At 38.4% G+C, this 16479-nt stretch overlaps 1 protein-coding gene across 1 annotated transcript in view; it reads left to right on the top strand.

Annotated features, from left to right (window-relative positions):
- Positions 1 to 3340, top strand: part of LOC109832311 (B3 domain-containing protein Os03g0620400-like) — a 3993-nt gene extending 653 nt beyond the window's left edge. Inside the window, exons 2-4 of the mRNA XM_020399731.1 lie at positions 1394 to 1910; positions 2049 to 2275; positions 2877 to 3340. Of these exons, the coding sequence (XP_020255320.1) occupies positions 1394 to 1910; positions 2049 to 2275; positions 2877 to 3134 (1002 nt within the window). The 3' untranslated portion in view covers positions 3135 to 3340. The remainder of the gene's footprint in view (positions 1 to 1393; positions 1911 to 2048; positions 2276 to 2876) is intronic.

Genomic DNA, 16479 nt, shown 5'->3' with positions numbered 1-16479 from the left:
AGCTAAATTAGTCGGGGTTCGAAACACCGACTAATTAAGCGCATGTTTAAATTGGTTGGGATTGGGAACCCCGACCATTTCGAACTGCCTAATTCGAAATGCTCCGGGCTCCCAACCTCGACCATCTAGCAGAGAGTTTACACCCCCCGAGTTAACGAAGTGGGAAAATGGCTAAGGGATAGAATAGTCGGGGTTGCCAACCCAACGAATTTCTCTCATCAAATTTCTTCACTTTGTATTTTTACAGAAGACATCTTGAAGTCCACTAGAACAGTAACTGTAGTTGTGAACAATAACCGTACTTGTGAATAGTAACCGTACTCGTGAACAGCTTCGGTGCCCTAAGCCAAACTCTGATACTAGTTTATTACAGCGGGGGGCTTCACAGACACATAAGATGTCTATACAAAAGTAGATAATAACAATACTAAATAAATACAGGGAAGACAAAAAGAACAGCACAAAAAGATTTAACGTGGTTCGGTTAATATGACCTACATCCATGGGCGAGAACAACATAGAACTTCATTAATCACAAAAGAGAAGATTACAAAGGGAGATCACTCTAATATCTCACCAAACTCACACAAAGAAGAGAGCACTCAAAGAAAACACTTTTTTTCTTTTTCTCTTCAACTCTCTCTTTTTTTTCTCTCTGTTCTGGATCTCTGTTCGATGTTCTAACCATTCACCACTCTCCTCTATTTATAGCCTTTAAAAGGGTTGGTGGAACAGTATTTTGGGTTGGTGAATCTCTTCAACTCTCTCTTTTTTTTTTCTCTCTGTTCTGGATCTCTGTTCGATGTTCTAACCCTTCACTACTCTCCTCTATTTATAGCCTTTAAAAGTGTTGGTGGAACAGTATTTTGGATTGGTGAAACAGTAATAGGGTTGGTGAGTTTTGAATTCAAAGTAAAAAAAATAACAGATACTCCCTTTTAAATGCAACAAGAAATAGATTTTACCCAATCTACTTCTGTTATGTAGTGCTATTATGAACGGTCATCATCTATATTTGTGTGTCTGAGTGTGCTTATGTAGGTTACCCTTCGAAGAGAAGGATTACTTTGTAAGCCAACAGTTAGCTCTGTTTGATTGAAACCGATCATTGCTTCTATTTGCAGAGAATACAAAAGAAATTCACATATTACTTTAGATGAGAAACTCCTGAAACCATTAATTATTATTTAAAAAGATTGACATTATTGTGTTTGATATTCTCTTTTAAATGAAACATGAAACAATACTTACCCAATCTGCTCCAGTTATGCAGTGCTACTATGAACTATCATCATGTTTGTAAGCTCATTTATTTATCTTTTGAAAGAAGGATTGTTTCATGCTCAACATTTAGCTATGTTTGATTGAATCATGCCATTGCTTCTATTTGCAGAAAATACCAAAGAAATGCACATATTACTTTAGAGGAGAAACTCCTGAAACTGTTGATCTCAAGGACCCTGATGATAACATTTGGCCCATTGGTTTGAAACAAACCAATGAAGGAATACTGTTGCAATCTGGATGGAAGGAATTCGTCGAAGCTCTCCATATAACTGACGGAGACCTTTTGATTTTCAAGTATGATGGAAATCAATCCTTCGATGTTTCGATCTTTGGCAAAGATCATTGCAAGAAAGAAGCTTTCCATTTGTTTATGGAAAGTGATTGTGAAGAAGAAAAAAGTGAGGATTCTGTGGAAGTTTTGAATGCAAAATCTCATGGGAAAGTGTTTATGCGTAACTCTTCAACTACTCGAAAAATTTCTAGAGAAAAAGAAAACCCAGCATCTAAGTATCAAAGGGTAAAGTCGAATTGTAAGAGAGCAATTTATGGTACCAGTGAACTGAATGGTTATGCAAAGAAAAAGAACTGCAACCTCAGTGAGCCACTTTGCTTGCCAATACAGGGTATTTGTAAAATAAAGAAACTGAGGGATAAAAGTATTTTTGTTTCAGTTGATGGCTTAGAAGTTTTGACATATTCTGTTCTTTATTTACTTTTATTATTAACAATCTCTAATGTTATTTAACTCTCATATGATCTAGGTCTGGATGTCGATGCTGAAGGAATGGGTCACAACATTAAGCAAGAATTTGTTGACGCGCACAACCTTGAGGAACTTATAAGTCCAAATTTTTATATATCGAAAAGGAGAAGTTTAACTCGTGAAGAGGAAGAATTGGCATTGCTGTTGGTTCACTCAGTTAAACCAAGAAATCCATGTTTCATCTCAATTTTGCCATATGGCAGTGTCTACAATGCTTGTTTTATGGTACATTCCATTTGCCTGTTTTCTATGTTTATAGTTTATATTTCCACTTTATCATGGATTTTTTTTCTTTTTGAATGTATTTTCTACAATGGCAAATGGTATGTTACTTTTTACTAAATTTGAGAAACCGCCCTTTAGCTTTATCAGATAACCCCCCATAACTTTCAAAATGTAAGAGACACCCATTAAGTTTTGGGGTTATTCGAAATGCCCCTTGAATAAGATTTCATCATAAAAGCCTCCCATTAGTGTTAAATGCAATTTTCACATGGATGCATGTGTAGAATTACACAAGAGGATGTATTTGCCACTGAGAATTGTTGTTCATGCCTTTAGGAGATTTTCTGAAAAAAGTTGAAATTCAAGGGGGTTTTCTAATAAGCACTAAACTTAAGGGGGGGTTTTATGAGATTTTGAAAGTCAAGGGGCTTATTTGATAAGCATGCAAATTTAAGGGGTTTTTCTGAAATTTAGCCATTGTTTTTCCTGATAAATTATGTAAATGCTTCTTTAGTTAAAGGAAATAAATACACATAATAGGTGTTAGTGTTCTCTATTACTTCAATTGCTTCTTTCACTTGTTTCTCCTTTTTCTTTGTAGTATGTCCCCATAAAATTCCAGAGAGCACACCTTCCTTCCAAACACTGCACCATTTACCTCCAACTTCCTAACCAAAGAAAGAAGTGGCGTTCCCAATTTTACGTTTACAGCACTATGGCGAGGTTCTGCTGGGAGTCCTTCGTTGTCGACAACAGCTTACAACTTGGGGATGCCTGCCTCTTCCAGTGTCTTCAAAACTCGGGCGACGTCATTATGATGGTTAGCATCTGCCGTGCTGCAGCACGAGAGACTGATTAAAGATTAGGAAATGATCAGTAGGAAATCCAAGGTAGGAACCTAGGATTATATGCAAGTATGTCTACTATTCTCATGTCTTTCTTCTTGCTGTAATATTTTCGACGTAGGAGTACTTGAACTTTACTAAGGCTTAAGTTTCGACAGGGTTAGCTTTGATTTGCCTTTGGCATAAACTTCTAGTATTCTATGCAATTGCAGCATATGTCTATGCGCATGTGTTTCTTGCTGTAATATTTCAACTAAGAATTGAAGTACTTGAACTTTAATGGTTTTTGGCGTTTGTTTTGAGCTTCTATTTGCCTTTTATATTCACTGAATCATCGGTATAGTAGAAAATCCTTGGATAAACTTCTTGTATTATATGCAAGTGCAGTATATTTTTTAGTGCAGTAATTATCTCTGAATTATGTGTTTCTTCTTGTGTATTTCCAAAAACGATCACAAGTTCATCTGCTTAAGCGAGCAGTCTGAACAAAGAACTCCTCAAAAAATAAAAATAAAAACAGAAAAACAGCAAAAGATTGATCAAGCTAAAGGCTTCATTCTTCATGATCATCATTCAACATCTCAGCATCTCTTATAGTTTCATCTGATCTTCTGATACTTCCATAACTCGATAACTCGGAATTGTGTGTTCTTCTACGCATATAAATTAAAGTGACATTAAAAAGTTTGGTTCTCCTTGGCATTAAAAAGTTTCCTCTGGATTTGGCTAGCTATTGCCATTCAGATATAAATTAAAGTGATCCCATATTCTCAAATTGAAAACGCGCTCAATAGCAAGATGATCATGATTGAACAAAGAACAGGTCGTATCTCCAGGTCATCCCCTTCTATGTAGATGCACTTTTGTATAGAGTTTATGTTGGATAGCAGATTCCTAATATATTTCCTAATTTATTTTTGGTAACAGATTATTGGGATTCCTAATATGTTTTGGTAACATGATTCCAAATCTGTTTTGATAACAGGTTATTAGGATTCGATTCCAAATCTGTTTTGATAACAGGTTATTAGGATTCCTAATCTGTTTTGTTTTTTGTTTTAGAATTCCTAATATGTTTATGATTTTAGGATTTCTATATATATGGAACAATTGGAAGAGAGAATTGAGAAGAAAATTGGGGATATTTAGAACACATAAAAGGGGTATTTTCTGAGCTATTGGTTAGGGTTTCGTTTGGAGAGAATTAGAGATTTGTTGGTGAGATTAATTGGTGAGTTTGAGTGATTTGTAATCTCAGTTTGTACTCTTTTTCTCTATTAGTGAAAAACCCTATCCCCTTCTTGCCCCGTGGACGTAGGCAACTTGCCGAACCACATTAAAATTGGTTGTTTGTATTTGTGGCATTGATTTGGTTCGTTTGGCCTTCTCTCGACGTTCGTTTGATTTGATTTCTCGTAGCATATTGGTTTGGTTGTTTGGCTTCCATAGCGCTCAACAAGTGGTATTAGAGCTCGAGCTACGCTTGGGCTATTTGGAGGAGTAGGTCGTTTTGGAAGCTTGCTTAGGGCTTCGTTTGGTGATAAATATAGGATCTTTTTGGTAAAGACTCTATCTTTTTCAGTTTTGGATCTATTCTTCATTTGTTCCGTATTTGTTTTGATGCTTTAAGAAAAATGGTCGGGAAAGAAGGAGTTGTGGAGGGTACTTCCGGCGTGAAGACCGTCCAAAGTTTGAATATCCACTCTATGAAGATAGATGTGGAGAAGTTTAATGACACAAACAATTTTGGTTTTTGGATATGTGAAGTCTTGGATGTGCTCAATGCGTAAAATTTGGAAGATACTTTGGAGTTGGACGGGAAATCGGACGACATTGAGGAGAAGGTTTGGAAAAAGATGAATAGAACGGTGTGTGGTGTGATTAGATCTTGTTTGACTCAAGATTTAAAATATGATGTGATCAATGAGAATTCGGCTAAGAAGATTTGAAAGATCCTAGAGGGCAAGTATTGAAGAGGAGGTTTTATCGCTTCCAATTGAAGAAGGGGACCTCCATTGGTGATCACATGAACCACTACACGAAGCTTCTTACGGATTTGGCGAATGTAGATGTGATGATTGAAGATGAGGACAATGCGTTGTTGTTGTTGAGTTCCTTACCTGACGAGGAATATGAGACCTTCATTCTTACTCTTATTAATGGGAAGACATCTCTTTCTTATAGTGAGGTCACCGCTGCACTTGTGAATTATCAGCTTCGAAAGAAGGATAATGAGATTTCAGTTGAGCCGGTAGTGGGAGCATTGGTTGCAAGAATAAAGAGTCCAAACCGTGGTAGGAGGTCGCAGTCTAGAAGGGCAAATCTTAGAGTTCGTAGGAATCAGTGTGATGCGGCATAAACATGTACCAAAAAAAATTGCAAGTGCACAACCGTGTCAAGTTATAGTATTTAAGAAGAATAATTCATACAATATAAAAGAAATTAGACTAGTTTCATACAATTCTAAGATTCCTACAAGAATTAAATTCACATCTTAAGAAATAAAAACAAGAAAAAGAAGACTAATTACAAAATTAAAAAGAAAAGAAAAATCTAAACTATGAACAAGAAATAAATCTAATTACAAAGAAAATAAAAATCTAAACTACAAAATAAATTGCAGAAATTAAATGCAAGAAAAATAAATCTACTCTACAAATTAAAGTGCAAAAAGAAAATAAAAAAGACAAGAAAGTAAATCTATACTACAAGCATGAATTTAAATCTAACTAATAAGCAATAATAAAGAAATTACTAAAAAGAAATAAAAGAGAAAAGAAATGCAAACCTTCAAATTGCTCTTCATCTCCATCCTCATCATTCAACAAGAGGAGAAAGAACAAATTTAAAGAGGAAAAAATTATTTATTATTAATTGCAACTAAAGTTACAATTTTGGAAGGCCTTCTCAATTAAGAGTAGCCCTCCTTTCCATAAGGAGTTATAAAAATTTTCACACCCCTAACCCCTCACTCTCTACCCCTATTTATAGTAATCTTCAATGAATATGAGCCATTGGATTTGTCTTGAGCCCCAAGCAACAATCTCCACCTTTGATTTATTTGATTTTCAAAAGAAATTCAAAATCCAATTGCAAAAGCCTAGTCCAATGCAAAATGCCCACACAATGATTTTCAAATCAAAGTTTGCAGCCCAAGTCCATGGCATTTGATTTTCGGAATTAAAATCCAACTCTCGAATTTCGGCCCATAGATGTTAAAATCTAAGTCTAATGAAAATCAAAGGTGCAGCAACACAATGGCATTTGATTTTCGGAAAATGGAAGTCCAACTCTGCAGCCCAATACCAGTCCAAAGCATCCGGTCCAATGGCATTCCACATTGATTTTCAAATCCAAAACAAATCCGGCCTTGCAGCCCAAGTCCAAGTTTGGTCCACTGTAGCAGGTCCATGAGAGCTCCTTTGATTTTCCCATTTCATTTCCAAAACTGAAATGAGCAGCAAGCAATCAAGTCTCCATTTGATTTTCAAAATCAATTCTCTTCAGCCCATTTTCGGTCCACTGCAGCAGGGCCCTTGCACACAATGATTTTTAAAAGAAAATGAATATCATCCAAGTCCAAAGTCCAATCGGTCCATGAAGTTGATTTTCAAAATTAAATCACAGCAGCAAGGTCCGGTTCCTATTGCATAAAATCCAATGCTTTTATTTGAGCAAGTCATGAAATCCATTTATTGCAGCAGGTCCTTGGCCCATTGGAGAGTTCATTTTCGGCCCAATCAATTCTTCTTCAGTCCGGTCTTCAAGCAGCAACCAAAGTCAGCATCCGGTGTAAATCAACATCCAATTCATTTTCAAAAACCGAAAATTAAGCAATCAAGTCCACAGATCCTTTTGCTTTTCAAAATGAACCTCCAGCAGCCGGTCTCCATTTCCCTTGGTGTAATCTTTTTGCTTTGGGCCTTCAAAAAGTCGAAAATTTCACTTTGGCTTCTTGAATCATTTTTTCATTTAATCAATTGGTTTTTGGTTGAGAGATGGGAAGTTGAGATTTATTCTTCATTAATCTGCAATTAAAAGATAAAAACAATTATTAGTGGTATATTTATTCATATAAAATAGATAATGAGGGTATAAAATTGTAATAAAATGTGATTATCACAGTGTGTCTTTTGTAAAGAGGATGGACATTGGAAAGCCGAATGCCCAAAGTTGGTTGATCGAGTCGGGAAGAATAAGAAAAAAACTATTCAAGCTTCAGAGGTGAATGTTGTCAAGGCTAGTGGCAATAATTCAGATTTAGATTCTTCGGGCTACTCGTTATCTGAACTACCGTCAGTTTGTGTTACCGAATCTACAGAGTGGATGTTGGATTCGGGTGCTTCTTACCATATTTGCCCTAGGAAGGATTAGTTCTCCAGCTTTCAGGAGTTGGAAAGAGAGGAGGTCATGCTCATGGATAATGATCATAAATGTCCTATTGGTGGTATCGCTACCGTTCGGATTAGGATAAGTGATGGAGTGATTCAAGAGTTGGTTGGAGTGAGGTTTGTTCCTCAGTTGAAGAAGAACATCATTTCACTTGGAGTTTTGGAGGCAGTAGGTTATAGGGTGACCTTGGTTGATTCATGTTTGAAGGTCACATTGGGGTCCATGATTGTGATGAAGGACGTCAGGAGGAATAATTTGTATTATTTGATTAGGAGCACGGTGTTTGATAGAGAGCTGATGACTTCTTTGGATTAGGCTAGACTGTGGCATTTGTTGAGACTAGGTTATTTGATTAGTTATCCCGTGCATGGTTTGTTAAGGAGTGCTTTGACCTGCAGATTGAAGTCCTTTGAGCATATTGGTATGAGCAAGAAGACTGAGGTGGAGTTTGGCACTTCTATTCATCGATCGAGGGGTCTTTTAGGTGGTGCTCAGTTAGGTATTTGGGGGCCTTCCAAGGAGGCATCATTGGGAGGTAATCGGTATTTGGTTTCCATAGTTGGGGATTGTTCTAGACATTAGCGGATTACAACTAGGTCCCGTTGGTGTGAAGTCCTAGAAGTCAACAACAATTGGAAGAAGTGTATTGGAAGAAAGATAACCCGTCGTTCTAGCTTTGGTAGGGGTTCTTTCTTGCATTTTTGCCGAGCTCATGGCAGTTTGAGATACTTCATTGATGTGGAGACATTGGGGTGACGAGATGAGATGACAGTTTTGATGGGTCGTTCCTTACTGGAGGGGGATCAGCATTGGTTATCGAGCAATGGTTTTGGTTTTGGAGCTTTGATATATTTGGGTCATCTTGGTCATAGGTTGCCGACTGGTGCGTGTGGATATTTTGGATCTGGTGAAGCTGCTTCAAATTTTGGGTTGCGTCGGATATTTGGTTTCACAGTATTTGATCACATCGAGGATGTAAGATTTGATCCGATTGCACGTTTGGGTTGATTCCTTGGGTAAGAGGATACGTAGGCAGTCATTTATGATGCAGCCGGTCTGGTGAGTTGATACCGATATTTGGAGTTTGTTCGCATTCTCATTTGGGTTCTCGAATTATCGTGGATTGAGTCCATTGTCGTGGATTTGTTTCACTTCATACCGGACGCAACAAGTGAGACGTTTGATTGGTATTAGTGTTGCTCAGTTTTGGAAAAACTTCACCGAGGTGGAGAATTATTGGATAGCAGGTTCCTAATATGTTTCCTAATTTCTTTTGGTAACAGGTTATTGGGATTCCTAATCTGTTTTGGTAACATGATTCCAAATCTGTTTTGGTAACATGTTATTAGGATTCCTAATCTATTTTATTTTTTGTTTTATAATTCCTAGTATGTTTATGATTTTAGGATTTCTATATTTATGGAACAATTGGAAGAGAGAATTAAGAAGAAAATTAGGGATATTTGGAGCACAGAAAAGAGATATTTTTTGAGCTATTGGTTCAGGTTTTATTTGGAGAGAATTAGAGATTTGTTGGTGAGATTAATTGGTAAGTTTGAGTGATTTGTAATCTCAGTTTGTACTCTTCTTCTCTATTAGTAAAAAACCATATCCCCTTCTTGCCCCGTGGACGTAGGCAACTTATCGAACCACGTTAAAATTGGTTGTTTGTGTTTGTGGCATTAATTTAATTCGTTTGGCCTTCTCTCGACGTTCGTTTGATTTGATTTCTCGTAGCACGTTGGTTTGGTTGTTTGACTTCCGTAGCGCTCAACAGTTTATTAGAAGAGAGAAGCCATATGAAAATACGAACCTTCGCTTGGGATAATGGGGTTCTATATGAACCTAAGATGATTGGAAGAAATCCTCTAATCATAGAGAATTTATATATAAGGAATTTATTGTAAGAAATTCTCCTGATTGTATGAGACACCAAGTTGGAGAGTTAAGCAGAATAATTGGATGCAAAAGATAACAGCAGTATCATCAATTTTTGCTAGTCACTTCTGACGTTATTACAGTGAGATCTTCTTAAGAGAGGGTACCAGACCCCACTCTCCCTTTGAAAAGAATCCCTGACTTTGCACTACTACATTTGAGGAAATAAACTTGCCAAGGAATTCGTATTAGTCCATTTATCCTCCCAAAATCTGATTGAAGAATCATCTCCTAACCTCTAATTAATGCAGCAAAGCATATGCTCCTTTGCCAGAGAGATGTTATTGGAGAAGTTAGAATGAGATGAACTAGTGAAAGAAGAACATTGAATTGACGCTTTCCTGCTATGATTGAGGGAATTTAGGCTAGATCCAGAGAAAGATTCCCTTTTAATTGCTTTCCGCTACTTTGATAACAGAGCACAATTCGATGTATTCAAGTCATGTGCATTTTTCTTATTGGCAGTCTCCTCCTCCCCCCCCCCCAAAGTTTGATGATTTGTAATGGTTTGCAATATACTGATATTTTGTTAGTTCGTGATGAACTCAAATTATGGAGAAGCCATGCATTAGTTTAGACTCTAATTAGGATTAGTTATACTATCCTATTAGGCATTGGATGAAGAAATTAATTATTAGGAAATCCAATTAGGATTCAAGTAGAGTTCTGAATAGGATGGAGCAAAATACAATCTCTCTCTCTCTCTCTCTCTCTCTCTCTCTCTATATATATATATATATATATATATATATATATATATATTATAATTATATAATATATATATATATATATATATATATAGTATCAATCCATGGGTTAAAAAAAGATCTATATTTCACCATTGTTAGGGTGTGTAGTTTCAATATCTTGTAATCTTTTCTCAAAAGAAATAAGATCTTCCCCCTTCTCCCCGTGGACATACACTGATTATCTTGATCACGTGGAATCACGTTAAATCTTGTTGTTTTTTTATTTATCTTGATTGCTTGGTAGATTTGAGATTTCTTGATTATTTAACTTTTATCTTCTGCGGCTAGAATATTCTAACAATTGGTATCAGAGCTACTATGACGACCAAGACGACATCGACCAAGTTCGAGGTGGAGAAATTTGATAGAAAGTTGAATTTTCTCTTGTGGAAGATGCGTTTCACGGCGTTACTCATGAAGTAAGGGGTCCACCGATCCCTAGACGGTTTTGAGAAGAAGTCATCCAATTTGGATAAAGATGAGTGGAAAGACATGGATGTCAGCGCAAAGGCTATGATTATCATGTGCTTGTCAGATGAGGTGCTCTACAATGTTATGAACGAGAGCACGACTACGGCTATGTGGTGTAAGTTGGAAAGCTTGTATATAATGAAGAGTTTGTCAAATAAACTCTTCAAGAAGAAGTAGCTCTATGAACTTCGCATGAAGGAAGGTACACCTATTCTGCAACACTTGAACATCTTTAATAGGATTATTGGCGATTTGTTGGCTCTTGAGGTGAAGCTAAAAGAAGAAGACTAAGCTTTTTTGTTGCTGCCACTAAGTTACAATCACTTGGCGACTACCATCATGTATGAGAATGAGACTTTGGAGTTGGAGGATGTCATCTTGGTGCTTCAGAATAATAAACTCATCAGGAAGACACACACCAAGAAGGAATCTTCAGGTCTAGTGGCCAATGTAAAGAAAGGGAAGTCGAAGGGCAAGGAGTCGGTCAAGGCTCAAGGAAATTCTAGTTCTGTCATCTGGTTTGGTGCAAACGACCAGGTCACTTCAAGAAAGATTGCAAGTTGTACAAGGAGTACTTGAAGAAATAGGATGGTGGGACTGATAGCACTAAGCGTAAGGATAACCATGCTGGTGTCGTAGAAGATCTCTGTGACGTACTGACTACGGAGTTAGGTACGGGCAAGTATACAAATGATTGGTTACTTGATTCAGTATGCACATAGCATATGTGCCTAAGGAAGGAGTAGTTCAGCGCTTACAAGCCTATTTCTGGAGGATCAATTCTCACGGGGAATGATGCAGTGTGTCAGATTGTTAGCATTGGGAACGTCAGGATGAAGATGCACGATGGACAGGAAAGGACTCTCTCTAATGTTCGGTATGTTCCGGGCTTAAAGAAAAATCTTCTTTTGCTGGGATCTCTTGAGGCTCAAGGGTGCAAGTTCAGTGATGAAGGTGGAGCTATCACAGTCTTCAAGGGTGCTGCTGTTGTTCTGAAAAGAGAGCACACGAGTAACTTGTACAGACTGGTAGGCAGTGTCATTGAGGGCGAGGTTTCAGCCGCAATAGAGAAGACTGATCGATTGAGACTTTAGCATATGCGTCTAGGACACATGAGTGAAAGGAGTCTACAAGTACTCCACGGCAAGGGCGTGCTTTCAGGAATAATTCAATACAAACTTGACTTTTGTAAGTATTATATTATGGGGAAGCAACATAGAGTATCTTTCTCTACTTCGCGGCATAAGTCCAAGGGGTTGCTAGATCTTTTACACACTGATGTGTAGGGGCCCTCACCGAAGGTATCCATTAGGGGTGTGAGGTATTATGTTACCTTCATTGATGATTTATCCAGGAAGCTTTGGGTCTATTTCTTGAGGCAGAAGTCTGAGGTTTTTCAGAAGTTCAAGGAGTGGAAGGTGTTGGTAGAAAATCAGAAGGGGATGAAATTAAAAGTCTTGAGGTTAGATAATGGGGGTGAGTATACATCCGGAGAATTCAAAGAGTACTTGACTAATGAAGGCATCCAACATTAGTTAAGTGTGTCAGGACGGCCAGAACAAAACGAAGTAGCTGAACGCATGAATCAGACACTGATGAAAAGAGCTCGCAGTCTCTTGCTACAAGTAGACATGTCCGAAGGTTTTTGGGCGGAAGAGGTAAATCATGCGTGTTATTTGATTAGCAGGTCACCATCTACAGTCGTTGATCTTCAGATCCCAAAGGAGATATGGCAAGGAGAATCAGTGGGCTACTTAAGTTTACGCATATTTGGTTGTCCAGCATATAGTCTTGTAGACAGTCAGAAGAGAAACAAGCTGGAGTCCAAGTCGAAACAGTGTATCTTCATAGGATTCACTTCTGGAGTCAAAGGGTACTAGTTATGGGATCCTGAGACTCACAGTGCATTTACTAGTAGAGATGTGGTCTTTGATGAAGACGCTATCATGCGGGAAGATTTGAAGACAGAAGACAAGGCGCAAGGTGGAGCTCCAGATGCTTCTACGGATTCTTGGGTATAGGAGGTGGAGTTTTCGAAAAGCCTTACAAGCCCTAGTGGGTCTACCGATGAGACTCTAACCAGCAATGGAGATAGAGCTACTACACAGGAAGATCAGCCAATAGCGTTGAGACATTCGAGCCGTACAGTGGTGCCACCTACCAGATATGGTTGGGAAGATGATGTTCACGTATATTTTGCTTTATTCACAAAAGCTAGAGACCCATGTAGCTACAGAGAGTCCGTTGAAGCAGATGATCATGACAAGTGGATTATAGCCATGGAACTGGAGATGGAGTCTTTGGAGAAGAATCAGACTTGGGTTCTAGTTAATCTTCTAAGAGGCTCAAAGGCGATTGGTTGCAAGTGAATCTTTCAGAAGAAAGATGGTGAGCAATTCAAGGCAAGGTTGGTTGTTGTAGGCTGTCTAAAAATTACTACAGATAGCTGATCCCCATCAAAAACTAATGATGGAAGTTACAAATTGACGACTTCTAGAATGCTATAATTAGAAAACTTTTACGTAGATCGATGAAGGTTACAATCCGACGACCTTCACAACAACCGATCAAAGCTCTAATTCAACAGCTTTTATAATCAACATCGGAAGATACAATCTAATGATTCTTATATTTTCTAGGAGCCAAGACGAAGATTATAAGATGACGATCTTTGCAACGCTCTAGCAAAAGAGACCATAAATTGATGGTCTCTTCACATCAAAACGCAGAGGTCATCCCTGCATTATAACATCAAAATGCAGAGGTCATCCCTGCATTACAACATCAAAACACAGAGATCCTCCCTATGTTGCAATATAAAAACGCAGAGGTCATCCTTATGTTATAACATCAAAACGCAGAGGTCATCCCTGCTTTACAACATCAAAACGCAGAGGTCCTCCCTGCGTTGCAGCATAAAAACACAAAGGTAATCCCTGTGTTATAGCATCAAAACACAGAGGTCATCCCTGCATTACAACATCAAAACACGTTACAACATCAAAACACAGGGGCCGAACCTGCGTTTTCTGCGTTTGACTGGTTCAAGCAGAACCTGAACGATTTTAAAATCATATCTCTACTTAATGGGGTTGGTTACACCCCAATATGGAGAGATTTTAGGGGAATATTACACCCCTTAAACCCTTGAACGGTTTTAAAACTATTTTCCACAAAATGGGGTTGGTTACACCCTATTAAGGAGAGATTTTAGGGGACGGTTACACCCCTAAAAACCCCTATAAATAGCAAAAAACTCAGATGAGTTCGGGAATCTTCGATCTAGAATTTTGGAGATCAAAAACTACAGAAAGGAGAAGTCGACATTCTTGGACCAAGAGCATCCTCTACAACAGAGAGTTCTTGGAGCTTTCATCCATGGCTTATTAACCAATTTTTAGTTCAAATCAACTCTTTATCAAGAGTTTACACTCACTCTGAGTTATCAACTTATCAAGAGTTTCAAACTTACCACGCAAGTTCTCCTCAATGTCAATCAAGAGGAATCAACCACGTTCTACAAAGCGATGTGGTTGGATCGTCAACGAGAAGCAAACTCGATATGGACATCGAGGGAGGCAACTCATCACTACCGTGAAGAACCCAGTTTTAAACAAAATGGAGGGTCTCCGTCGATCTTCTTCTCTTTTGTAAATCAGGATTCCAATATAAGAAGATTATAATTTCTTTTTCTAAGTTAGTTAGAGAGAAATTATATTGAGAGAATTATAAACCATTCTTTATCTAAATCAGTTAGAGAGAATAAAATCAAATACATTTCTCGCAATTATTCTTCCAATTTTCCTACCAAACAGTTGCCAAGGGATATGCTTAGAAGGAATGAATGGACTACAATGAGATTTTTTCTCCAGTAGTCAAACATACATCCATTTGTTTGTTGTTGGCTATTGTTGCACAGTATGATTTAGAGTTGGAGCAGATGGACGTTAAAACAACATTTCTACATGGAGAATTGGAGGAGCAAATTTACATGAAGCAGCCCAAGGGATATCTCCATGAAGGTGAAGAGGACATGGTTTGTCTTCTTAAGAGGTCTCTATATAGGCTTAAACAATCTCCGAGGCAGTGGTACAAGCGCTTTGACTCATTCATGATCAATGTCGGCTTCAATCGATGTGAGTATGATGATTGTGTCTATTACAGGCAGACTGAGCATCCAACATATTTGCTGTTATATGTGGATGATATACTGATAGCTGTAAAGGAAAGAGCACAAATCGAGGAAGTCAAGCAGTTGCTGAAGATGGAGTTTGACATGAAGGATATGGGAGCAGTCGGGAAGATCTTAGGTATGGAGATCTCACGAGATAGGGTTTTTGGCAAACTTTGGCTACCCCAAAAGAATTATATTCTCAAGGTGTTGAAAAGGTTCAGCATGGATGAAGAACGATCGGTTTCTATTTCTTTAGACGGTCACTTCAATTTATCCTTAGAGCAGTGTCCACAAACAGTTGAGGAGCATGAAAAAATATCCAGGATACCATATGAGAGTACGGTAAGATCGCTAATGTATGTTATGGTTTGCACTAAGTCTGACTTAGCCTATGCAGTAAGTTCAGTAAGTCGATTCATGTCAAATCCAGAAAATCAGCATTGGGAGGTGGTGAAGTGGATTCTGCGTTATCTACAAGGGATTGCAAAGGTGGGCCTATTGTTTCAGCCTTTGGAGGATAAGGGGTCCAAGAAACTACAGGGATACGTCGATGCAGATTTGATACGTGTGTATCTTCTTTTCTGCTTCGGGAGCTTAGTGATCCTCATGGGAGCTTGAGGATAGGTGATTCTCATGATATCTTGAGAATAGTGGTGTGAAGAGACACAGCGCAGCACAGGTGGAAGCATGGAACGAGACGGCGAGCAGCAGATTCGAAAAATCCAGATTTCAGCTCATGAGTCGACTCATACATGTACATGAGTCGACTCATCAGGTTGAGTTGACTCATGCCTGTCATGAGTCGACTCACGAAACCCAGCCGTTCTGTCAAAAGCTTCTGCTCGGTCGACTCATCAGTTTATGAGTCGACTCATCAGTCATGAGTCGATTCATCAGTCATGAGTCGACCCATATGCAGTCATGAGTCGACTCATCGAGGTTTCCTGGGCAGACTTGGTTTCTGTTTTGAAGGAATTCTAGTTTGGTTTGGTTTTGGTTATTTACCAGATTGCCACCACATTGTAAACCCTATAAATAGGGACTGTTTAGGGTTCTAAACAGTAGGAGAGAGACCAGATATAGTCCTAAAGAGTTTTAGGTCTAAGAGAGATCCTGATCAAAAGGATTAGGGTTTAGGTTGTGATGATCTATGAGATCTTAGATCAGAGAGAGATTCTAATCATTATATTAGGGTTTAGAGAGGATTGAGAGGTTGTTCTCGATTCTAGTGAGATTGTGAGAGAGGGATTATAATCTTTTCATACTCATAATCTAGAGAAGGTATTTTCCTTCGCCATATAGTGAATTGTGCTTGTGTTTCTGTCATCCTCTTCTTAACCCACCTTTGATAATTCCGCGATCAAAGGTGCTCGCACGGCAACTCGTATCAAGTTGGTATCAGAGCATCAGATCCGGTGAAGGGGCATCCTGTGTATGGTCCTTACTCGATCGCAATACAAGAAGCTTAGCGAGATCCTTTTCTTTGGAAGGAGTTCAGAGATTAAGGAAGAAGAAGATGATTGAAGGCCACAAAGATGGAGGGGCCCGAGAGTTCCCTCAGCAGAAGTTCTAAACTTGAAATGGACTTCAAGTTCTTAAAGAGGGGAGCCATGATACGTGTGTATCTTCTTCTCT

The sequence above is a fragment of the Asparagus officinalis genome, chromosome 3 (genome assembly GCF_001876935.1).
Source record: "Asparagus officinalis chromosome 3, Aspof.V1, whole genome shotgun sequence".
NCBI classification, from domain to species: Eukaryota; Viridiplantae; Streptophyta; class Magnoliopsida; order Asparagales; family Asparagaceae; genus Asparagus; species Asparagus officinalis.
This window is presented reverse-complemented; position numbering and strand designations above follow the sequence as displayed.